Source organism: Manduca sexta, chromosome 13 (assembly GCF_014839805.1).
Source record: "Manduca sexta isolate Smith_Timp_Sample1 chromosome 13, JHU_Msex_v1.0, whole genome shotgun sequence".
Classification (NCBI taxonomy): Eukaryota; Metazoa; Arthropoda; class Insecta; order Lepidoptera; family Sphingidae; genus Manduca; species Manduca sexta.
Window position 1 is genome coordinate 4,887,900 of NC_051127.1, and position 26,717 is coordinate 4,914,616.

General features: G+C 35.4%; 1 protein-coding gene across 1 annotated transcript in view; it reads right to left on the minus strand.

Moving 5' to 3' along the window:
- Nucleotides 1-26,717, minus strand: part of LOC115445495 (nephrin) — a 173,209-nt gene that overhangs the window by 25,251 nt on the left and 121,241 nt on the right. The window contains exons 8-16 of the mRNA XM_037438239.1: nucleotides 24,879-25,009; nucleotides 21,523-21,682; nucleotides 19,856-20,012; nucleotides 17,673-17,812; nucleotides 15,709-15,845; nucleotides 14,401-14,563; nucleotides 8,608-8,758; nucleotides 3,547-3,704; nucleotides 2,873-2,982 (exon numbers count right to left, since the gene is read on the minus strand). Of these exons, the coding sequence (XP_037294136.1) occupies nucleotides 2,873-2,982; nucleotides 3,547-3,704; nucleotides 8,608-8,758; nucleotides 14,401-14,563; nucleotides 15,709-15,845; nucleotides 17,673-17,812; nucleotides 19,856-20,012; nucleotides 21,523-21,682; nucleotides 24,879-25,009 (1,307 nt within the window). The remainder of the gene's footprint in view (nucleotides 1-2,872; nucleotides 2,983-3,546; nucleotides 3,705-8,607; nucleotides 8,759-14,400; nucleotides 14,564-15,708; nucleotides 15,846-17,672; nucleotides 17,813-19,855; nucleotides 20,013-21,522; nucleotides 21,683-24,878; nucleotides 25,010-26,717) is intronic.

Below are 26,717 nucleotides of genomic sequence, written 5' to 3' on the forward strand. Positions count from 1 at the left end.
CACTAAAACATATAATCAAACCAAAGTAGAGGTGGGGGGGGGGGGGCGATTACGCATTAAATAGCGGAAGCTTATCCCCGAGTCAAATGGAAAAAAAGGAAAATATATTTATTAATACATAACATGTCGAGCGAAAAAGTGGCGATAGCCTAGTTGGGTTTGGAACGGACTGCCAAAACGAATGTCCGCAGGTTCAAATCCCAAGGGCACACATCTCTGACTTTTCTAAAATCATGTGTGTATTCTTTGTGAATTTATAGTTCGCTTTAACGGTGAAGGAAAACATCGTGAGGAAACCTGCACATCTGAGAAGTTCTCTATAGAAATTTCGAAAGTGTGTGAAGTCTACCAATCCGCACTACAGCGTGGTGGACTAAGGCCTAATCCCTCTCAATAGTAAAGGAGGCCCGTGCCCAGCAGTAGGACAGTATATAATACAGGGCTGATATTATTATTATTATACATAACATGTCATCAATATGTAGTATAATTTAGTGAATTATAACAATATAAGTAATATAAATAAATATTGAAACATCCTACCAAAAACTAAATGTACTCTCAACATAAATTCGGGCAGATATTTGCCGGAACGTATCAGCCATGCCATTTCACGAATGTTACAAAATCCAGACATCCGTAAGATATATGCATCTGCTTTTGACGCGTCTTTTTTATAAAATGACGCGAAATTCCCGAATAGCTGACACAAAAATCCGATGAATATTTTCATGTGCGTAACCTAAATATTGCATACCATGTGGTAATGAACGCGAAACGGGGCCGGACGAGCCACTACATCATAAAAATGTACGTGACTGGAATTCTTCAGTGTTTCTGCTCTTTTCATTTCGCACTTGCTTTGAGGTATGGGTTCTCTTGCAATTTCACGTCACTTTGCATGAATCAAAATTTTAAAAGGAAAAGAATGTGTAGATAATTTTTTTTTCGATGCTAAGCTTCTGCGTATTTAATGGTGTGAATTAGACGGCTGAGGCGGTATAACTTACTGTCAGAAAACTGATTCGTATAAACAAGCATTAAAAATCATGTAGCAAGGCGTAATTGGTTGTTATTTACTAATAAATAACCCACTTGCTCGAATATGTATGACTAATGAAAAAAAGTCAATATTTACAATTAATAATTAGAATATAAATCACTACTTTTATTTATATACTATTAGGTAAAATTATTTATTTTTAATAATAAATTTAACATTTCAGATCAATCCTCGCCCCAAAGCATTATCTATCACATGAAATAACTAACAACAATTCTTACTCTTTAAATACGTTCAAATACAACACAACCATAACTAATTGTTGTGTAATTACTGTAATTCCCTGGCATTAACCGGAGCAAATTAACAAACGCGAACTGCCCGCGTCTCCCCTTATAGTAATTACCGGAATACCATTTAATCGCATATCACAGCTTAATACGCAAGTAATTGGTGATCTTTAGGGGAATGCGTTTGTATTACATGATAAGAATTGAATTTCGTAACTAATTAATTTAATCAATCAATTCCAATTAGTTGAAATTGTACAATTTCTGTTAATGGCGCTTACACACTGTTGTTGCTCTTTATGGGGCAATATTGAGCAACTTACTGTGAGATTTGGTTTTGCCTTCGACTACTTATTGAATGTTGCTTATCATTGGATTTGAATGTTGATCATTCAGCGGCACAAATAGGTTTTTTTCTCAGATATATTATATTCCTTAAATTTATTCCTTAGCTCCCAAAGTTAATAAAAAAAATGCAGTGTTACACGATCACAAACAAAATATTTCTTCTCAAAAGTTGTTAATCATAACAGAGCAACTTTGCACGATAATATTTGTGAGATCTAAGTCTTATTCGTGATTCTGTTACAGTATTTTAATTGTCCCAAAAGTTATACAAAATGTTTTCTAATGTTGCTCAAAACTACAGTAAAATTGCTCGCGCAAAAAGAAACAACCGTGTGAATGCACCTTAACTAATTATATTATTCAAATTAGTCCTATCACTCTATTTAATTTGTATTAACTTTTTAATTAAGTTTTGCTTTTTCATAGCAATTCCGGTATTTTGAAACTTGATTTCGATTCTTCAATTAATAAATTTAATTATGAAAAGGAGAGATTAAAATCGGCGTGTTCATTTTAAGAAATTATGCTTGAGGAATTATTAGATGTTACTTCGTGCCAAGAATAAGGCCTAGGGTCTAATTCTTTGTATTTTAGTAGTTTTAATTGACTTGATTTACAGATAATTCATTTACTTATTCTCTTGTAGATTTCTTTAGAAAAAAAAAGATAAACTTTCAAAATCAAATAACACCAAAAAATCTGTTTGTAAAAGATATATATTCTGTAGGCGCCTGGCGCAAACTCACAACTTGTTGAATAAATGAAAAATCAAAGTCTAGGGTCAAACAACCGACCCCAGTTGACTCATAAGAAGACCTGTAGAGGTCAACCTAAAACAAGAACTTTGAGACAAACTAAAAAATTCAAATACGAAATTGGTCTACAGACACTATTAGAATAGAATTAAGCCTACGTTTTTTCACCGCCAAACCAAAACAGAATTTTTGGAGACAAAATAAAACATACAAATACATGACTGGTGAATAGACACCATTGGAAAAAAAATAAGCTGTTTTGTTTTTCTTTTAGTAATAGCAAGGTTTTGGTTCTTTTTTATTGCTACAACGGGATTTTTGCTATATTTAACGTACTCACTCACGCCTTTTATCCTAGTAAAGGGTAGACAGAGGAGCAACCCTCTTTATTGGAAACACGTTGCCAAATGTTTCTAGTTATCCATACCACTTGAGAAGAACAGAAAGAAGTACCTCTCAGAACTGCTAATACTCACAGCACTAGCTGGTAAGCTGCTGATGCGATCGCTGTATATGCTGTGAGGCTCGCAGCTCAGCCCCAGAGTAGGCAGCTTGGTATAATCATTCAGCGGCTTTGGATGTTTGTCTGAAACAACGGTGATTATTTAGAACTATATAGAAATGTACATTAAATCATTTATTAGAACAATGCTTAATCTATACGAGTATATAAAGGTGAAAAGTTTGTTTGGACGAGCTCCGGAGCACGGTCTCAGGAATTACTAAATCAGTTTTGATATTTTTTTTCACTAATAAGAAGCTCAGTTCACCGGCGTCAATATTTAATAAAGAACGAAAAAGAGAGAAGTCCGTAATATATCTACTACTGAGAGGGATTAGACCTCTGTCTACCACGCTGGCCCAGTTTGGATTGGTAGACTACATTCACCCTCAAAATTCCTATAAAGAATTTCTCAGGTATGCAGGTTTCCACAGGATATTTTCCTCCACCGTTAAAGCAAGCGATAATTCCAAACAAACACGTATTTTAGAAAAATCAGAGGTGGGTGCCCTTGGGATTTGAACTTGCGGAATTATTCTCGACAGTCCGTTCCTCACCCAACTAGGGTATCGCCGCTGCCAGCCTTGGAATAAAAATTTAGAAAAGGATAGTAGTATTTGTACAGTCAGGAAAGTTTTACAATCTTACCGTAATGACAAGGTATGAGGTCAGGGTCGGCGTCTTCGGCCCCGGCGTCCTTCAGCTCGTACTGGCTGCAGTAGTCCAGCTTGGGTGAGGCGCAGTACGTGTTCAGGTTGTCCGCCTTCGACAGCGACTCCACGCTCTGCTCTATGTATAGAGCATTCCTAAGAAACAAGACAATAAGAAATAATAATATCAGCCCTGTATTATATACTTGTCCACTGCTGAGCACGGACCTCCTCTACTACTGAGAGGGATTAGGCCTTAGTCCACCACGCTGGCCTAGTGCGGATTGGTAGACTTCACACACATTCGAAATTCCTATAGAGAACTTCTCAGATGTGCAGGTTTCCTCACGATGTTTTCCTTCACCGTTAAAGCGAACGATAAATTCACAAAGAATACACACATGATTTTTAGAAAAGTCAGAGGGTGTGTGCCCTTGGAATTTGAACCTGCCGACATTCGTCTTGGCAGTCCGTTCCACACCCAACTAGGCTATCGTCGCTTCAATAAGAAATACATGTAGATATTTAAAACATTATCACCTGTCGGCAGTCAGGTAAAAGGTAGATTGGGCTGTAATAATGATGAGGTTAAAAGGCGGATACCGATTATGAGGTGTAAAACATTCAATAATCCAAAGTTAAAGGTCAAATGTAGGGTCCTAAAACTATAATAACATATTTGAGTTGACCGAATTATGATACTGGTGTAACTAAACCGTTAAAATTCACTTCAGTAAAATCTATATAGATGAAGAAATGCATTCAAATAATCCACTGGTAAGCAACCCAAGACACAAAACGTTAAATATGTGGCGGTAAAATTAGTGCATATACCGCCATCTTGTCAACATCGCCGGAATTGCAAGAGGATCAATGCAGTGACACAACTGGAGTGATAATCATACAGCAATCACGATAGATGGCGACATCGATCCTGAATCACGCTTACACAATTTGCGCGACGTGCAGCATATATACCACCTCCGAATAGGAACTGTCGGAGGGGCCGCGGCCGGTCAGGCGCAACATCTGCCTGACTGGGAATCTTCCCCTTCTATAGAGGAACATAACCATCTGTTCCTCTACAGCAGCTAAAAATATAAAGCTTAATAGAACTCTTCTACACAATCTTTAATTTGTTTAGATTAAAAAGTGTTCTTTTAAGTTCTAACAACGCTTTAGCCGGTATTTGCCTGGAAATAGTAGTAAAGATAACCGCAGTGTAGTGTGGATGATAACAGTTGCCAACCGCATGATATGGCACCAAGAAATATTCTGTTACGAAAATAATACTATACTTATTGGTACTTATACATATTTGAAAGTGGTTTTATAATATTATTATTAATATTATTAATTTGAACAAGAATTATTTAAAATATAGGTGTGGCCCGAGGATTTGCCCGAATGAAGTCTTTCCTATTACATAGATTCTTAAAACGCTGTAGATTCCAAGCGCCATCTATACGACGCCAGCGTCATCTATTTAAACATCAGTATAAACAATCTATGGGATCAAATTACCGGGAAAAAAGTAACCAGTGTGCTAAATTAAGACATAGTCTATTCATGTCTTAAATTTCACCCAAATCCGTTCAGCTGTTTTTGCGTTTACTTCTAACAACCAAATATGTTCACAAACTCGCATTTATAATATTAGATATAAGTATTTTTGGAGCTGCTGCTGTAATTCAGTAATTTTAAAGATGGAAAAACCCAGTTTCAATTATTTTGGCTCGACCCGGGATTCAAACCCAGGACCTCAGGGCGGTAGTCGTACTCGTACCATGTACAGCAACCAAGGCAGTCCACTTTTCTATTTGGTAGCCTCGACGCCACCAGTGGAAAAATAGGACTCATTTACTATGCAAGAAAATAAGGTTAGAGAAGCAGAGGACATGTATTATATAATGCTGCAAATAATAAAGTGTGCACACCCTGCCGGACTATAAAGTTGTAGAAAATTTAATTTTTAGTGTGCGTTTTTCAGACACACTTGGCATTCAAATTTGGCAACGTCTGGTGACTCTTTCGCGCATCTAAAATATTGTGAACTATTCAAATTTATTTTAGACTGAACGATTTATATTTCCAGCTTTGCTTTTTGTTATCGTTGTGGGAAGACTGTGTTCCCAGCTATACTGTTCAGTGTCGATGCATACTATCGAACCTTGTTTACAGGATTTTCATAGGTTTCAAAAGGTGTTGCATAGGTTTAGGGCCGATATAATCTTTTATGGTTCTATTATAATAATATCGTTGAGAATTAAATACCTATTGATCCCAGAGACTTTATTTGTAGCCGCAATATCGAATGTGACAATATGCTCAAGATGCTCAAGATGAGGCAAGGCAAAGCAAGAATGGCCTTCCGCATAAAGGGATGTTAGTAAAGGTGAATAAACTATTTTTATAGACGACCTAAATGTTATTCTTGGCTTATATTGCTCTTAGAATAAATTTACTTTTTTTATTGCAAACTCTGTACAAATACCACTTACATCAACGAAATATGTATAAATGTTCTAGAATATTATGTTTCAATTTATTACCCGACATTGAACGCGAAGGGTTATGCAAAGGCGCAACAAGGGCAGCAAATATGCTGAGTTTACATAGACTCAAATGTGGCGAGCATATCTTACTTTTATTACTAGTTGTACATACTAATATTATAAATACGTATGACTGCCTAACTGGCGTAGTAGTATTACGGTGCGACTGCAGTGCTGAGGTCTTGGGTTCGATTCCCAAGTCTGATGGTGATATATAGGCTTTCTGCCTGTCAAATCATGGATAAGAATACATATGACAAAAAGTCGATGCACCTGTTACGCCTATTCCCACCCATTCGGCGATAAAATGATGATGTTTATTAGAGGTAAACGCTATACAAATTTGTTTGACATTTGACGCATTTCACACGAGCGACACTTAATTGGAAAGTAATCCGTCTCGGCCTGAGTATATATTATGTCATCGAAAAACTCCTTAATTTATATTTCCTAGCACTGAAATTGAACATCTTCCCAGCCTGAATACGATACCTCACGCTTAGACAAATCAGGCGATTTTATATATTTTATCTTATATACTCGTATAATATAATAAAAAAGCAGAACGCGGTGTATACATTGAAATACACACACACAACATCACGCATTTTATCCCCGAAGGGGTATGCAGAGGCGCAACCATGGCACCCACTTTTCGCCAAATGTGTTCCGTCCCATGATGTGATAGGGGGCGAGCCTATCGCCATATCGGGCACAAATTCCAGATACTGAGCAGAAAAACCCAAATATCATTTTGCCCGACCTGGGATTCGAACCCAGGACCTCAGAGCGCTGTTGTACCGCGCATGCAGTACAACTACGCACCGAGGCAGTCGAGACAGTACATTGAAATAATATTAATAAAAAAGGTGGTGCCTAAAATAGTTTTTAAATTCAACCAGTTTTTTAATATTTTTTGTCTATCTAATTTTATGTTTGTTTGATAACGCATATCTCCGGAGGTACTGAACGGGTTTTTATATAGTTTTTCACAGGTGAACAGAGTACAATTGGGAGCAGAACATAGGCTTTGTTTAGTTCAAATCGGATATCCAAAAATAGTAACCACGCCTATGAAATCGCGGACACAGCTAGAACATATTGATCGTCCTATTTTCTTAATGAATCCACAGCATGTGTCAGTTGCAATTAATTTGTTCACTAGTGCTTACCCTTTATTTCCTTCATTTCTTTTGTTTCCCATTTGGCTTTCAGACTCGCTTCTAGCTTCTATGCAATAACTTGTATCTAACTGAATAGTTTTCTGAATTAAAACTCTACTAATGAACAATAGATATACAGCAAAAGAATTTTTACAAACGTTATACATTCTTAATTTAATCTAGATGCATGATATTTTGCACACGAATTTCATACGTAGATGTGACCTGAGAAAATATTTTTGAAAATTCATCCCCTAAAGGAATAGCTGAGATGCTCGCAAAAGGAATTCTCAGGAACACGGCTAGTTTTATACAGAGTGTTGCAGTAACAGAGTATCAGAGATAAACATAATTACACATCATGTCGGTTACTTATCATTAACTTAAGTAAAGGTAAGAAACGTGAAAACCTAACAATACTCATGAATTGAATTAGTAATTTCTATAATAAAATATGTAATAATTAAAAATAAATATAAGCGGCGATAGCCTAGTTGGGTGTGGAACGGACTGCCAAGACGAATGTCTGCAGGTTCAAATCCCAAGGGCACACACCTCTGACTTTTCTAAAAAATCATGTGTGTATTCTTTATGAATTTATCGTTCGCTTTAACGATGAAGGAAAACAGTGTGAGGAAACCTGCACATGTGAGAAGTTCTCTATAGGAATTTCGAAGGTGTGTGAAGTCTGCCAATCCGCACTAGGCCAGCGTGGTGGACTAAGTCCTGATCCCTCTCAGTAGTAGAGGAGGCCCGTGCTCAGCAGTGGGCAAGTATATAATACAGGGGTGATATAATTATTAATAATTAAAAGCAAATTGAATACTACGCCGATAATCAATTCACGAATTTATATATTTTTTTTATATTAGAAACTAAATTTTAGATAGAAAGTTCAAGAGTATATTGGCATTGATACCATATTTTTTCAACAGCCTGTATAGTTTGCAAAGTCGAGAGAAAGTAAAATAAAACTCTATAAAATTCGCAAAAGTAGTTTTCTTTCAGTCTTAGGCTAACTTGCAAGACTCAATAAATATTATGATAAACACTATTTTAATAATAGTCTTCTCTTTGTCACTAACTATTATGGATTACAAAAACAGCACTCGAATATTCTTCTTCTTTGTCGGTATCACTCTTGACAGAACTTCAGAACACGCCGCCACTCTTCTGTGAAGGCAGGCTTCCTCGTGCATTCATGTAGTGATGATGCCACTTTTTATCTGGTCAGTCCACCTCATAGGCACTCTTCCTCGAGGCCTGATACCCCCAACCTTTATATTTAGCGCGAATACTTAATAACTCGTTGTACAAGCCAGACTTAATGTTAATACTCACGTGGAAGGTGGGTGCTTGTCCATGTCGTGTCTTCTGGCAGCGTGTCTCTTGTACAAGGCGGTGATGACGCCGCACACGCCGGTGCAAAGCAGCGCCGCCACTGCCAGCAGCGCTACCAGCATCGGCGACAGAGGAATGGCTGTGCTGACACCTGGCACAAGCAGATTTTTTTTTTATACGACCATGTCGACGTGCCCCTACTGATGGTAAGTGGAGTGGGATCCAATAAAATTTCGTATGACGAGAGATGATTAATCCTCGACAGTCGACACAATTGTGCCGGCCTGTTGTAACCGGTTAAAAATTACAGATAGAGGCACGAGACGTGAACTCATTCGTGATTGGTTGGCAACGTTCATGCTGATGGTTTATTTTTATCAGTTGCCTGCTCGATGTTTAATTATTTTTTCTGGAAGATACAGTATTAGAAAAATGTGCTAGAAAAATCTTAGAAAGTGTTGACACACGTGGGTCAGAGTCAACCTATAAATTAAGACATGAAATATATCGATGAAACAGAAAGTATTGTAAGTATACATAAACCTAAAATATGTTCAGGACGGGTAACTGAAATAATAACATAGAAATAATACAATGTACAATACATTATAATAATGTTATTTAAGGCATTCCGAACAACCGTTGACCTTCGAGAATGAATACAATGCGCGAAACCGACGAGATATAACAACTATGTTTATACGATTGAATATTTGTACTGTATTTTACCCAGGGCAGAATAAATTTTCTGTTAACCTAAAAAAACCGTGACGTGTCAGCGGTAGCATTTTTAAAGCAATAAACATGAAGAAGAACCATTTGCACTTGATAGTCAATAACACTTTGTAGAATTTCTCATCACAAACCACTGTATGAACCATAATGATTTGTTATGTATACGCGAATGTTAGACATTAAATTAAAAATTTAATTAACACCCGACGTGCCCTGCCCCCGCCCCCCGTGACCACGAAGCCTGCAAAGTCTTTGAAACGTCGGCAGAAAATTATAATGTAAAAATCGCGATAAAATTCGAAAAATATTTTAATTTTAATCACTGCATGGACTCTCGCTTTATACTCTAATCTCTAAAGTTAAGTCACATAATGCCTAGCAATAATGAATGTAATTGTCGACAGAAAATCACACATAGACTATTCATCATTAAAAGTGATAATCGGATCCTTTTGATATCGTAGAGCGTGGACCAAGACCACTGACTTGCCAATTCTCATATAACACGTGCAGCATTCACTGCCAAGTAATACATGCCCCTCTATTTAGAACAATAGTTCTTGCACACCGAATTAAATTAGCTGAAATAAAGCTGGCAGGACCTAAGCACAATAACCATGCTCTTAACACAAAAGAAGTCGCGGACAAAAGTTAGAGATACTTTCTAGATTGCATTCCTCATATATTGCTGTTTGCATTATGAGGCGGGGCGGTGCGGTTAGAATATAAAATGGTTTTATTGCATAGCGGCCATTTTGTTTATTGAACGTAACAGTGTTACTTTTGGCAATATTATTACGCTTATGGTTTGGTAATTATGGCTATTATACTTATGGCTTTTACTGTAGCGGTGTTTGTGTTTTGTCTAGCCTTATGAATTTACTTTAACTGTTACGTTTACTCTTACAGGCCAAAAAACTAACTAAAAGTCTGAAAACGAGCAAATAGGTCGCCAGATGCTAAATGATTCACACCATAAAAAACACAATAATTTATGCACTGCGGACAGTAAAGACAGGGGTAGGAATTAAGGAAGGGATGGATATTTACTCACACACCACACGCGACAGCATTCTGTAACTTCACGTCGGTTTTCTGTAAGACATTGACACGACTTTAAAGGGAAGGATAGGAATTAGAGAAGCATGTGAGGATATATGAGAACCTATCCTTTCACCTAGGATTTGTGAGACTGTCGTACTACCGCGGTCAGGCCAGACCTTTCTTGCTTGTAGACAGATGTCTACAACGTGACTACAACTGGTTCCTAACAAGGCCTTTTGCTGGTTTTGGTGGCTATATTTTATATCCGCCCGGATAGCGACCATCGCACACAAGGTGTTAAAACCCGCCATAGTGGTTCATATAAGTGTCGCGTTCCGGGATCAGCCTGTGTATATCCGGTTCTCACAGTCCGACATAATTGTGTCGACTGAGGGGTAATCATCTTAGGTCAGTCGACATTCTATTGGACCCCACTCCACTTCCCATCAGGTGCAATGAGTACACGTATAAATAAAAAAATGGCCAACCATCCATGTTTTTAGTATCTTTCTGTGTTATATTGCAATTTCTTTATTATTTTATTACTTATAACATGTAATAATATGTAGAGATATGTTGCAATTTAATTGAAAGGTTATTTATATTCTTTCATGAAAGAATTAAAGACCCTAACATTTATGAATATTTTGATTTATATGGGTCTTTAAAGATTCCGTTACCTTCCAGCACTGCATCGTACTCCGCGCCCTGAGACATCAGATGTTAAGTTTCATACATATCATGTTATTCAAATGAGGAGATGTTAATCGCAGCTTGTGGTAGAAATATCTAGCCACGTGAAATTCGCAGAAACAAGACAAGATGCCAAATCTATAAATATCTCTACTACATTAAAGCATTTATAAAAAAAATATTCCTCTTGATATTACTGAAAGAGCATGTTTACAGGAAAAACAGAATAAATTAATTATAGGCAAATATTAGAGTTCGTCAATATTATAGCTATGGCCTAATCAGCCTGAAAAACATCATATGTATTACACAAAAATTAAAGGTCACTGGCTCGATGGCGTAGTTGTATAACGTGCGCAGTCTGACCACTGATCTGAGGACCTAGATTCAAATCCCGAATAGGACAGTGAGGCTAGAATTTGTCCCATAATTAAAAAAATTACAGTACGCAACGGCAGTTAGTTCATAATCCGAATACAGGTTAGCATAGATTCACTACATTTTTTTATTTATTTTCTTACTGCTTTGAATGACGAGACAACCTTGCCGTTCGCCTGATGGTAAGCGATACGACCACCCATAAACAGTAAAAATACTATCCAACACCTTGAATTGCAAAGTATCGTTTGGTATTCCTCTACGCTCGCCATCCTGAGACATGAGATGTTGAGTCTTATCATGTCCAATATTTACACTGGCTACAATTCAAACCAGAACACAACAGTGACTACACACTGTAGTTTAGCGGCAGAAATAAACATTGCGATGGTACCTATCCAGGCAAACTCTCACATATGAGAGATCTACCACCATTTTTCAAAGTAATATACTTCAAAAACATAAACAGAACAGTGCGACTGCAGTTAAGGACGACACATAGAATTTTTTGCTCGTTAATCAACTCTAGAGTGAATTATTAAACATTCTTTACTGAGAAGAAAATATATTTTACTGTGTCATCGCAACGAACATTATATCCGTTTCTTTGTTCCAATTATAATGCAATATGTTTAATGGGAAATGCTTTGTTGTAGGAAAAGCAAATATTTTTTGATTTTCGCTTCGTTTTTTAGAACAAAACAAACACAACCAAATACACCACGACTGTATTCCCGAATTAGATAAGATGCAATCAGTGCACTCATTTGACGCCAATTAATCCTGTTCTTTATTCGCCATATGGTACACAAATTCCAATCTCCGGGTTGATACATGAAAACCCTATATCATTTTGCCTGTTCCGGGATTCAAACCCGTGACTTCAGAGCGGTGTCGTACCACACACGCTATACAACTAACACTGAGGCTATGTTATAATTCGCTTTGACTGAGGCAGTTTATAAGTTTCGTATGATTGAAATTACGGGTATTTCGAACATTATGAAACATGTGTGGAAATGTCATATATATTTTTTTCAAAGGCTGATTGATTTCGCTCCAAAATTAATAATCAGTAAAGAGATTATATTTAATTATTTTTTGCTTTTTAGTGGTTATGAAGGCGGTTTATTTTTTTGATTTTTATTTACTTTGCCACCAACAATATTGTTTACACCAATACTTACATGGGGAATAAATGTATTATGAATAGTATGAGTAATATAAGCCCCGCCAATAGAAGGTTCGGAGAAATACAAGAAAAACATACTCATACTAAACAAACCAAACCTCGCTTTGTATTGTCAAAAACGTACGAGCAATATTTCCGTAGCAAATATAACAATAATATATTTCACATTGTTCCCAGAAATCATATAATCCATCACTTTTACCGATATAAAAGAATATACAAGTATAGAAAGCAAAATATATTTTGTTACCCATATATATCAGAGCAATCATCTCCCCTTGGGGAATATTCATTCGGAGAAACAGGAGAGCAATGGAGTAGTTGATTTATTTTTACTACTATCCTGCGGTCGAAAGTCGACCAATGCTGTTTATTATTCGAGATTTATAGCAGTGAATATTATACCATATAGGATATTATATAGGATATGACTTTGTTTGATTTTATGTATTTTTTAATATGTAACAGCAATTAGTATAAAAAATAAATCCTTCTGTGGAAGCAGCATTGAAATTCGATAAGAGACGAAGCAGTTATTCAAATTAAAAATTTTGCTACGCGCAGGAGTGGGCTTGGAGTGGGGAAATCGCTCCATCTCTTTTTTTCGCACGCATCGTAATGCCCGCTGACGTCACATGCAAGTATATCGTCCCTTTTCTGTTTTTTGACACTCACCTCTACTACCTAATTTTAATAGCTCATAACTGGTGGATTTTTCATCAAATTTCAATTATTTCTTCTGTTTTAGAATTAATACTACGTACATTTTTTATTATAAATAAGTCAAATACCCTATTATGGACAAACTGACAGCGATAAAACGTCAGATAGGTGTGACAGACGTTATACGGAGGCGAGGCTAACCATATATCTCCTTCTAAATATAACATTTTCTTTCCATATTTCGATGCATATAAAATGTATATTTACCGCCGAATAGTCTTGTCCAATACAGCCATTCAATTGTGAATGTAATCAAAGTGATCTCAGACTAAAGTAATTTGTATAAAGCCATGTATGTGTAGACAAAGAAAGTCTTAACGCTTTGATGTATTTAACTAACCACATTTTTCAAAGACCGATCCCAATCCCTTTTTTGATCTATCAAAAACGAAGCAATCCAAACAATGGTCTTTTTGACATGCTTACAAATGACTGTTTTATTTTTTATTTATTTATTTGGTAAAAATGTCTGTTCATATACTTACAAATAGCATTATATTAATTGATACAATGTAATATAACAAATATTTAGAAGTGTTTGTTTGACTTGGTACCTAAGGTAAGATTAAACTTCTGTCATGGGTACAATAATTGTATGATTGGTTTGTTTTAGGAATCGGATCAAAAATTAAGTTCGAGATCGTTTATTGAAATCGTAAAACAATATAATGAAGAGTCTCCAAGATTTCCAGTTCATAGTTTGGTTTGGAGTTGGTTTTGTGTGCGATATGGACCGTCGTATATCGTAGTCGTTTTTTATGTACAGTCAGCCTCAATGGCACAAAAGTAGCTGAACGAATTCCAAACTTCCAGACGCTACTACACATTGACTTCAATTGAAATATTCGTTTTTCTTTATCTAAAATAAAGTTAACTCTTTGAAGTTTATTTTAGTGAAGAAGAAACGTTTGTTGATAAGGGTACTAAAGTATAAAATAAATTTGAAATTTCTAACTTGTTCAGCTAGTTTTTTGTCTGACTGTACGCAATATACATATATTGCGGTGCGAGGACAAATTTCTTCTTACCAGTATATTTATCAGGGCGCCTAATAGCTATGGTGTAGAGAGTCACTTCCTCGCTTCGACCCTTGGCGTTGGCTGCGTATAACACCAGTGTGTAGCTCGCTCTGCCGTCCAGTCCATGGACTTCGAAGGTCGGGGTGTGGTTTGAGCTGATGTTGGCGCGTACCTGGGAATAAATTGAAACAATTAGTTAGCTACTTCCGTGGCGTAGTTGTATTACGGTACGCCTGCAGTGCTGAGATCTTGGGTTCGAATCCCGGGTCGCGCAAAATGATACTGGGTCTTTCTACTAAGTAACAGCCTGGAGTCTATAATTTGTGCTCGATGTAGCGATAGGCCTTCCCCTGTTATATCATGGGATGGAATACACACGGCGAAAAAAGTAGAAAAAATATCACTTTACCCAATCCGGAATTCGAACCTGTATCTCTAAAGTAAAGACTTAGTTGTAGGCAAGCAATACATTAATGCCGTATTTCAATCCCGATATTTGTATGACAATAATAATGAGCCAGTTAAATATCGGTAGTACTAATTATAATTTATTTGGGAAATAGTCGACAGCAAAACATTTCTATTTGGTCATCTTATATTTGACTTGTATCATGTACTCAGAAATGTTATAATAGACGCAGAATTCTGGTTACAAAATCTAATATGTTAAAATAGCTTTTACCGTGTACAACATAAGCTTCAAATTGATTGACACGAGAATTACGTGTCAATCTTTCAAGTATTATAATTGGCACACGGAATTATGTAGAATTGGAATGACATCTGGAATCGACAATTCCTTTGCTGCCAGTAACACTAGACTGAAATCTCTTGACTACACATACATATATCATCACGCATGTATCCCCGAAGTGGTATTCAGAGGCGCAAAGTTACCCCCTTTTCGTCATGAGTGTTATTAGCGTGTATATTGATTTTTAATTTATAATTTAATGGAACCTCATTCTCTTTGCTGTTATGATGATCCAAAGAATGAAGAGCCTTCGCAAACCCTATATTCTCTTCGTTAGTAATTTGAGCTCGCAATCAAAAATCTTAGACCTTTTCCTTGATTTATATCATGCTCAGGCAACAACAAAATAAAAATTATGCAATTAATCTACCGTTCTTCAAATTATTCTCTACTATTTAGTGTCATTGATATAATATCTTATCATCTTCTCGTTTAATCTTAGCTTTTTCTTTCTTGAATACGGAAATGTATACTTTTATGCGTAGATTTCGAATCTAACATGTATGAAAAATTGTGATGTCTTATTTATACGCATAATTAAAAACAACAATGATGACATTTACCATCAAAGAAGGTAGCTCCAAGACCTCCATATAAAAGACTTGAGGAAGACCTCCATCGAAGCCTTCCATGCATTCCACCTGCAAACTGTCCGAGCTCTGATTGACTACTGAACAGTTCTGCAATGCCATGGGATGACCTGGGGAGGAATACTTATTAGTAGTAATTCTTTAATGTCTATCAATGATATAGGAGTTTGAAGAAAGATGTTATGTCGAACGGAATGTAAACATGTGCGTGAAAAGGGCAGATTATGTTAAGAAACTGAGTGAAAAAAAGGGAAAGAAAGTAATTTAAGATGGCGACGGTTGAAGAAAGACGCTAGAGTGTAAAGATGTGTACCTACGTTAAATAATTAATTGCACGTTAATATAAAGTTTGTTTAAAATAGTAAAGCAATTGAACCTATTTTAATCTTTACTCTTTACAATCCCACTTTAATGTTGCTTGGAATGATATCATCCCTTACTAACTGACAGCTAACTGATATAAAATAATTTCTATTCATTCTCACAATGGATACTGAAGTAGTTCAGAAGCTGTTGACTTGTTGGCCGGAAACACTAAACTATTATAAAACCGAAACTTTGATGTCGTTTAGATCATTTTCGATCAAATTACACCTTCATTTCTAAATAGGATTAAATTTTTTTCTTTATCCATTTAGTTGTTTGCGTAGTAATATATTTTAGCTGTATGATATATAGATTTGTGTAATGGTTTGCTACCCAAAATATAATTATTTTATCGTAAAGCGAGGAATGTATAAAGCAAATAGTATTCAACATGATTTATCTGCTTGTAGGATGTCTAAAATCAAAGCGAAATCCTAATGTTGCTAATTCCTGGAACGTTTATTATTACATGTTTGCTAAATTGAGATTTGATGTGCTTAATTTGGAATACCAGGACGGTATGCTACATGCAAATAATGGGCTTTATTATTTGAACATTAAAACTAAATTTTATTCAGAAAATGTGGCGTTTTGTACATTTTCTAATATATGTGAATTCTTTCATACTAGATTACTAACCCAAATGGTTTTATGTAAGACAAGTGCTTAATCCGAGCTAAGTAACACTTAATTAACTAATTTCTATTTTACCATATTTTGTTTTTGTCAAATTATTTAAGCCGTGGAGATAAGACGAGGTTCGGCGAATTACTGAGTAATATATTTATCGTTAATATTTGCCCGACAATAACCTTTTAATATAACGTCACTTTAATCACTTAAACTAGTAAGTACTACATTTAATATTCATTAATAACTTGTGAACATTTAATTACATTTGGCATTCACTTGTTATTTTATTAATTAATTCTATTTTTTAGTGATTAATAACTTTTACCAATAGCATCTACTGTACTGTATAATTTTCTATAAGTGGAAACTTTATTGATGTACATCTGTATTTTTAATTATCTTAACTTGTCTGTAACAAACAAAATATGTTTCCCATATAAATAATTAAATATAAACATTAAATCAATCAATCATAGATATCAAAATCAATAGATCAAACTCTTGTGGGCCACGACATGGTCTCTTCACGGTAGAATAACATAAAAACGCATATATGGGAACTGTAACCAACCGCATGGCCAATGCTGCTAAATATAATGAATAAAGTAATTAAGTAAATTCGTGTTTTTTTTTCAGATTTCAAACCGGCCGGCATGATTGTGCCGACTGTCCCTCGCCAGTCCACGCTCTAGTCTAGCCCTCTACATTAACCATTAGGTGCAGCAGGGTCACATTACCGTGGTCATATCGAAGGTTGATACGCTTATTGTCTTAAACGACATTTTTTCACGAAAAATTTTAACTAGTTTAAAAAAACATAGAAAAAAGTGCTGAGTTTAAATATGTATGAAACTTGGTGTCGTAAAAAAAATCGCTTAAATCAATTAGCTCTTCAACTGTCTATATGAAAAGCAAGATGTAACTATCTAAAATTTCACCTGCTGCAATAAGTTTGTAGACGCACGGCTGTTTTTGCGTCCCGACTGCGTTGGAAGCCAGGCACAGGATCGTGCCGAAGTCCATGTCTGATGAAGGAGTGTAGCGTAGCGTCGACGAAAATCCAGAGTATGTGTACGAGCTATTAAAATAAGTCATATTAGTTTCAACCAGACATGATTTCCAATAAATATTGGATAATATGAATTTAAATGGAATTTCTAAGGAATACGGTTGTTTTTAAATTGCGTTAGTAAATAAAACAACTTATTCGTGTTTACCTTTACTAGCGTTATGCCTAGCATCTGTCAATAACATATATTTTTTGACAAAAAATCCCGGTTATACTTTTCTGATTTTTTTATCATTTCATAATTTTGTGTGAATTTGCTCAGTGTAGGTTTATTTCAGACTGAAAGTATGTTCCTCCTATAAATTATATTCTTGTAGTATCAATGGCCTTAATGCATGTAAAATTAAAAATACATTTAATTAATTTATTTTTTTCGACACATACACTTTTTAACATCTATGGTTAGAATGACTTATGGTTAAGTATCATTTTCAAGAAGACAAGTATATGGTTTCATTTATTAATGTAACCTCAAAATGTCTCGCTATAAGTATGTAAAGGTTTATGTTACTTTCCTTTTCATAATTAAATTCACGTTCAGTTACGAACACACTATACATTTATTATATTTCTAAACTATTAGTAAACAATTTAATTACGATATTGTTGGAGAAAGTCACCTTTGTTGTGACTATATTCTGTTTTATGTGTTCTATTTTTCTATTTGTGTGTTTTGTTGTTTGGTTTGCTTAGTTACTATTTACTCCGAAATAAACACTCGTATCAATAACACATCTTTGTACTCAACTTTATTAATAACTTAGAACATATATCTGTTACTTACAACAAATATAACTATAACAATGAAAGTTTATACTGCTAAGTATGCTTCCAAATTCTAATCAAACATGTACTATAGACGGTACGTTCATTAATTAATAGCAAATAACATTTATTTGAACCTTGTGAATGTGGCCCTATTTTGTTACTAAGTGCCAATTATAATAAACCATTCCAACCGCTAACCATACTAGTTTATTATCATTGTTAACTACGCATCAATGAAATAAACCAATCACAATAACTCAATAACTCATATCGATGGTTGCAAGACTAATTAATTAAAGCGCCAATTTTTTGACAAATTTTTATAAGTATTTCATATTTAAAATCAGCTTTTTTTCTATGTTTTTTTAACCTAATTTTTTAAATTAAGTTTTTTTTTAACATTTTTCGAAAAAAAAAATGTCGGTTAAGTCAATAAGCCTTTCAACCATCGATATGTAAGCATGTCAACGCTGATTGGTCAATTGTTTTGGAACGGACGGTAGCGGGTTCTCAGATATTTTATAGCAGGGATGGCGAACTAATGGCATGCGTGAGTCGAAGCACTTGACAAAATAATTCGGGCACGCGATTAACATGCCAAACATTGTATATGTATCTCTCTTTGGGCTTCATGTCGCTTAGCATCAGATGCAGTAACGACACGGCTAAGCTCGGATACAAAAAAGAACAAATCATAGTTGAGTCATAAAAAAGACGCTAAAAAGGGGCACTTGGATAGATAAAGCCGGTCCTGGTTGGCACGTTACACGCCATATTTAAATGAAGAACGGCACGTTAACCATTAAAGATTCGCTATCCCTGCTTCACAGGTAGGGAGTGTTTGGGTAATATCGGTTTATAGAATAATCCGTTGTTTTAAGATTACTGTAACTATATTAATACAGTGGCAAACAATACTGATACATTAAAAAGTAACAGTTCAAGCTATGTCGTCTGTATTGAGAAATATTGTCGGGTTTAGCAGAATCTTGGACACACAGACTCACGCCTTTTATACGCAAAGGAATAGACGGCGGAGCAACTGGTGCATCAACTTTCCGATGTGTGTATTCCATCCCATGATAGATAGGATCGCCCTCTAATGCACAAATTCCAGACACCCGGCTGATACTGTAGAAAAACCTAATATCACTTTGCTTGACCCAGGAATCGAACCCGAGAACTCAACACTGATCGTATAAAACCTGTTGAATCTAGAAAACATCGGAATTACCCCATGATTCAGTATTTCAACAACGAACCTGTCATCGGTCTAATACATACTTGGGTGGTAGCTCGGTCTGCTCCCCTGAGCTGTTGAAGATCCAGCTGAAGCTGGTGGGCGCCGGGTTTGAGTCCACGGCGCAGTTCAACGTCACTGTCTCCTGCTTAAGGGCTCCGAACACCTCGCCCTCATTGGTCGTCTTGCAGAGAGGCGCGTCTAGGTAGAAAGGTATGTTATATTGGAACAGTATACCGACTTTCCTATACTGCCGTAATGGTCTCTTAGAACGACAAAATAATTCGTTGTTTTCTCATAAATTAAATGTACTATATTCAACTTTTACTAAAAAAACATATTGCTGAGAGAAAAACTAATTATATAAAGTTTAATCACACAAACTTAAAAGGACTTCTGATAAATTTATTCCGAATATCAAAAGAACAAATTAATAAATAATACCAGGAAACTATACAATTGAATCATTATATTTTTCAATAAAAATACATTTATGATGTGGTACAAACTTTGTTTATCTGTGCACAACCTTAAGGTCGACTGATAGAAAATGCTTTTATCATTAAGTCCGCCTATATTCTTCTTTGTATATAAAGTATTAAATAAATAAAATAATATGTTTTATCTTTAGCATTTATCACACAAAAAGGCACACGCAGCAACTATAACCACTCAGGCGTAGGCATCTATTCCCATTATTACGGTTGACATATTTTAATCTAAATTTATGAACATAAGGAAAATGCTTTTGGTTCCTGGTTCTAGTTCTGGTTTCGTGTTCAAGGTCAAGTCTATGAGTAATTTAATTATTTTTGAAAATACTAATTCGTCGTCAAATATAAACTTAATTTCAAAAAGTGGTCCTTCTGTCACATTTACCACATGCTATAAATATGATGTATTGGTGTGTAGGGTCTGGTGCACAACTTCTCAGTAAATTCCAAGCTTCTCATAAAAAGCAGATTAAATACAACATTCACATTTTAATCTACGATCCCAAATCAATAGTAATAAGTGAGTATAATATAATTTAGCTATTCAATACAATAACTGTCAAATAAAAATTATTTGAAACTTATGAGACAAATCCTTAGTCTGAAATTTTTATTCAGACGAAGTGGTTAATACTAAACACGAGTTCGAATTTTAAACTTTAATAACTGGTTTTCTGTCAGTAACTGTTTTAATTCTTTATTTAAATCCTAAAATCCTCTAGCGAATTTCACTCAAAGAGAGTTAAAATATGTAGAAGTTATGTTGGATGGAAAAAAATATAAAAAATGATACGAAATTTTGAGTCAGACCATTTATGAAGTTTGAAAAAGGAATAGGAATGTATTATTTTTGTAAAAAAAAAGTACCAGAAAGTTGTAGTTAAGCGAAATTAAACTTTTTGGAGTTCCCTAGATATTTCGTGGGAACCAACGGGATACCAGTATTAATCCTACAAAGTCTTTCCTATTATAGACTTAATAAATACCAGATGCCTGTGAATCCATGTTTCTCGAATATTAATATATTTTTTTATCCAAATACATTTAAAAATGCACACAGCAGTGTCTCGATGCGATCGAAGCCGCAGTTTCAGCCAGCTCAATACCATCTCCGCCACGAAAGCTTTAAAAAGTTATACCAATAACATCAATCGTAGGTATCCCACATTGTATACTTCGAAACGTCACAACGCCAAACGAAAATAAGATATACTTACACCTGATTTGAAGTGACACTGGATTACTGGTGGCACTGCCTTCTGTATTGGAAGCGAGGCAGCTGTAGTCTCCAGCATCAGCCCTGGCGACTCGCTGCAGGACGAGGCTTTGGTCGCTGACAATGACTCCTGCTACTGCGTTATGCAAGATCTCTTTATCCTGCACATACGTAATTGTAAATAATTATCCGTACTCTCATTTGGTGCGGGAGTTCATTAGTTGAATTACAACTTACGTGCGCATGCGCATATAGACCACACGGAGTAACATGTAACTTACTACTTTTAACGTAGAGGTTAAACTAATCACCTATCACTCGCTGTTGTATCCCAACCATGACGTGGTACGAGCCCATCGTCACATCGTATGTCGGGCATCTCGTGCTCGTTTATTTATTAAGGACTATTACGGATATTACAATCAACATTAGACTATACAAATTTACATGTAAATACATATTTTAGAGCTTTATTGTATTGAGAAACTTATGTCGATATTTTTATCGTTCCACCTAAGAGTCGAACCTAAAATCTCGCAGATTATTGTTTTTAATTTAGTTTAGTTAGTAAGTAATAAAAAGATAATATATTACAAAAACTTTATGTGATGGTATACTCAACATATAATAAATATATGCACGCTTACGCAACGGAAAAGCATAGTAAACAATATATTATGTATTTCAATAACACATATAAACTATCTATGCTTTCAAATAAATAATTTGATTTGAATTATATCTTGTGCTACCAAATACCAATAGACCAAAGAGGAGACACCTGGCCAGTAAGTTTGAATTAAAAAGCAATCTAAGAAAGTTTTAACTGGCTGTCTCGGATTTGGAAACTAAAAATTGCGAAAGAAAAAGGATAAATGGCTATTGTACTTGTGATCTCGATTGGAAGTAGAGATATCTTTTTCAATTAACTTTATTGGAATTTTTGGTTTGTTTTAAAAGATAAATCAAATACTTGTACGGAACTTTCTACTTAGGTATAAAATATTCGAATTATCATCCTTGTATAATAGTGACAACTTTTGTAAATATTTGGATCTTACATACTCGTCTGCCTTTTCTCCTTAAAGAGGTGGACAAAGGCGCAACTAGACGGAACGGCCTATCGCAATTTCGTGCATAAATTCCATGCTATGAGCTTATACTGAGCAGAAAAAGACAATATCACTCTAACCGACAAAGCAATCGGACCTGAGATCTCCGGACGGCAGTACATACAACTATCTACGCCACCTAGGTAGTCAATACATGAATAGCGGTAAAATAAATAGAAGTTAGTGGATTATGTATTTAAAAAAAATATTAATACTTTTAATAACCGACTTATTATTGTCATGTAGTGAAACATTACATTCTCTGTTTTTAATTACCAAAATAAAAGTAATTGGATATGTATAAGGGATAAGACGTTATAAACGTGCAGTTAGAATTTTTGCTTCAATGTAAATGACAAAGCTATGACGAGTTAAAATTACAAATCCTGCATAAAATCATGGACACAACGTAGTAAGAAATACTATGTAATACACACGTCAAATTTACGTTCATGAATGAATACTATGTTCTTTAGAAACGATTATTTCATGAAGGACAATAATACATAGTACAATCAAGTTGTATGAATTGACTAACGTACCTACGCTAGAAAATCTAAATCTATAATATAAAAATGAATCGCTAAATGTGTTGGTAAGCGCATAACTCAAGAACGCCTGGACCAATTTGGCCAATTCTTTTTTTTTAATATTCGTCGAAGCTCAAGGATGGTTTTTACGGCGAGAAAATATCAAATAATTGCCGGAAAAACCCTAAAACAGTCCTTTTCTTTATCCCATACAAACGTTTTCTAACTAATACGTAGAGTCAATTTGAGCTTTATTGCTATTGTATAAAGTTCACTGTTCTCTAAGCAATGTAGGTGTGTTCCTAACATCAAAGCAGTGTGCGTTGGAGCACAGAATGTTGTGTTGTACTGTGAGCTCATTCTGCGTAGATCGGACCACCAACAGCTAAAAAAAAAATTTTTTTAAAGTTGTGTAATTGTAAAATGTAGGTAGATATTGTAAATTTGACTTTACGGATGAACAACACCTCAGTCCCCTCCGTGACCATGAAGGCTGCAAAGTCTTCGAAACGTCGGGAGAAAATAAAACACTAATTACCGCGATGGAATCCGAAAATTAGTTTAATTTCAATGTCTAACATTCGCGTAAACATAAGAAATCAATTATTTTTTATTCACAACGCCCTATCACCAGGGTGAAGGTTCTGTTCAGGAGAATTTTTGCCCCGACAATAAAATAGATAGGAACAAAAAACTGTCACATTACAAATCTTTTTGACAGGACGAAGTCTGACGGGTCCGCTCGTTATAAATAAATGTTAAATTTTACAAAAAATAATCTTTTTTTGGGGTATTTTATAACATCGCATGTATATTTTTTGACAAATATCCAGTACCGGCAGAAGATAACTTTTTATTTGTAGTAATAAAAACTAGTATATAATATACCATAGTATCCATTTCAATATTAAATTGAACATAAAAATATTCCCAACTTCCAAACACGGTATCAATAAAACGATGTCCGCTACACCTACCTGTCCGCTTAACCCCAAACTTTGACTATGAAATAGGATCGACGGGTTCAACCTTATACGATTTCACATCAAGGTTCAACAGCAAGCAGGGATCAGGTTTGCTGTAAAGTGGATTGAGGGTGTTATATCGGTTCTCGTTGGTTTATGGAGTGTAAATACGCCTTGTTGACTTTTGGCAGCGTGCTTGAAGTTTGAGTTCTACGTTAGGTCAAAAAACAAACGCGAATAGCCCAGGGTTTGAATTTGTGATGGTTATAATCCAAGTTATGCAGGCCGGCATGACTGTGCCGACCGTCCAGAGATGCTTGTATCTTCGGTTGGTCGGCACTTTCTATGCGTTTCACTTAGCTTAACATAAGGGGTAGTGAAGCCACTTTGCCGGGCTTTTACAAAAAAAATTCCTCGTCTGATAGGAATGAAATAAACTCATGACGGAAACGTACTTTACTTTCTGCACCGCTTCTTCTTCACGACGATAACACGTTACGAAGGGGTTCATGACAATAAAAAAGAACTTTTGCAAGAATATTTCAATAAAGAATATTTCAAGTTTGAATTTAGTTCAAACTACGGTTAATTCAAGTATTTTTGCATATAAAATTTCATAAAAGATTGTTCAACATGAAAATGGAAATCAAAGACTTCCTGCACACACCTCAGCATCCTGCCATTGAACCAAAAAGATTAGCTCTTTTCAATTTCTTGCCTAAGCTAATTGCTTTACTTCTTGTTACCTACCCCCTTATACCAGGTCAGTTTATGCTTCTTTGGGTTTGCCTTCACACTGCACTCGAAGTACACGTCCTCCCCTTCTTTAATGTGGCCGGGGTTCAACGTCGAACCAAGTTTCAACGTCACTACCGGAACATCTGTCAACAAAAGAGTTTCGTCAGCAAGATTTGAATAAAAATAATATCAGCCCTGTATTACTACTACTGAGAGGGATTAGGCCTTAGTCCACCACGCTGGTCTAGTGCGGATTGGTAGACTTCACACACCCTCGAAATTACTATAGAGAACTTCTCAGAGGTTTCCTCGCGATGTTTTCCTTCACCGTTAAAGCGAACGATAATTCACAAATAATACACACATGATTTTAGAAAAGTCAGAGGTGTGTGTTCTAGGGATTTGAACCTGGGGACATTCGTCTTGGCAGTCCGTTCCACACCCAACTAGGCTATCGCTCCTTTTTACAATGTGAATAGGTACTGAAAAATATAAATGAAAGTATTCAATATTTATATTATATTAAAGCTGCTTTTGCTTGCCTATTCGCTGATGATGATGATGATGTACCTTTTAGATATACAACATACAGTGTTTCGTCTTGCTATGCCGAATGACAACGACAGAGGAAACGAGACGAAACAATCAATAACTATAACAGAATTATGTTCTAAAATATATGAGTTAGTATTTCACACTGTTGCTCCTATTACCTTAAATTATTAGCTACTTAAATACCAAATTTAATGCATTTAATTTTAATTCCTCATAATATTATAAATGATATCTATCAGAATCTAGATATTTTGCCCACGGGCCAACCGTTCTGAAGTACCTTCTTCAAAATAAATTGTAATTTAAATTACAATATATTACTGCCTAAAATCAGACAGTAAATAATACAGGGATACAAAGCATAGAAAATAAAAAGCGAACAGTTTCCGAAAGTAGCAATTTGGAACCGTAACGCTGTTACAATAAAACTCAACTAGCTATAAAAAGGCGAATTCCGTATGAGGTTTTCACCCCGTTTTAGAAAATGGTGCTAAGACCTTATCTTGATTTCGATTGGATTTTTTTTGCTTCCGTTAAGACCTTTTACTAAAGCTTTCAACATTATACAATTTGCTTCTTAAGGATACAACATTTGTTAATTTCAAATAAAATTCATTTAAAGGCCCTATGTGGTCTGTATAGTAAATCCTGTTTTGGATTTCGTCAGGAAATACAACCGATTTTCAAACGTAAAATTCCTGGGATTCTATTCTCAAAAAAAAAGATAATCGTATGGCAACCAGCCGGTTGTAAAAATTAAACCAAATAAGATTGAAAAGTAATTGAAACTGAAACCACAATAACCAAATCCTCTAGTCTGATCACACATGCACGCGCACACATATTTATTGACCAATATGAATGTATTATATGTGAGTTAATAATAGCATTTCATTTTAAATTTTCCACTAACTTACCCGTTTCTAACTATATACTAGAATAGGTAATTACATGTGAATGTTACAATAAGGTGGTGTGAAGATATTTTTATCTGCCTGGATGTCGACCACCGGTTCAAATTACAAAGTGTAAAACCCGTCGTAGTGGTTCACATGTGTGTCGCGTTCTAGGATCAGCCTGTATACATCCAGTTTCAAACAAACCGACATAATGATGTCGACTGGCGATGGGTAATCACATCTTATTAGTCGACATCCTATCGAGACCCTACTTCACTTACCATCAGACGTAACACATATGCAGTACACCGTGTCCGTATAAAAAAGTCGATTCAAAACTCGTATAATCAATTAGTTGGTCTTCAAATATTTTATTTCAAAAGCCAACACAATCTCG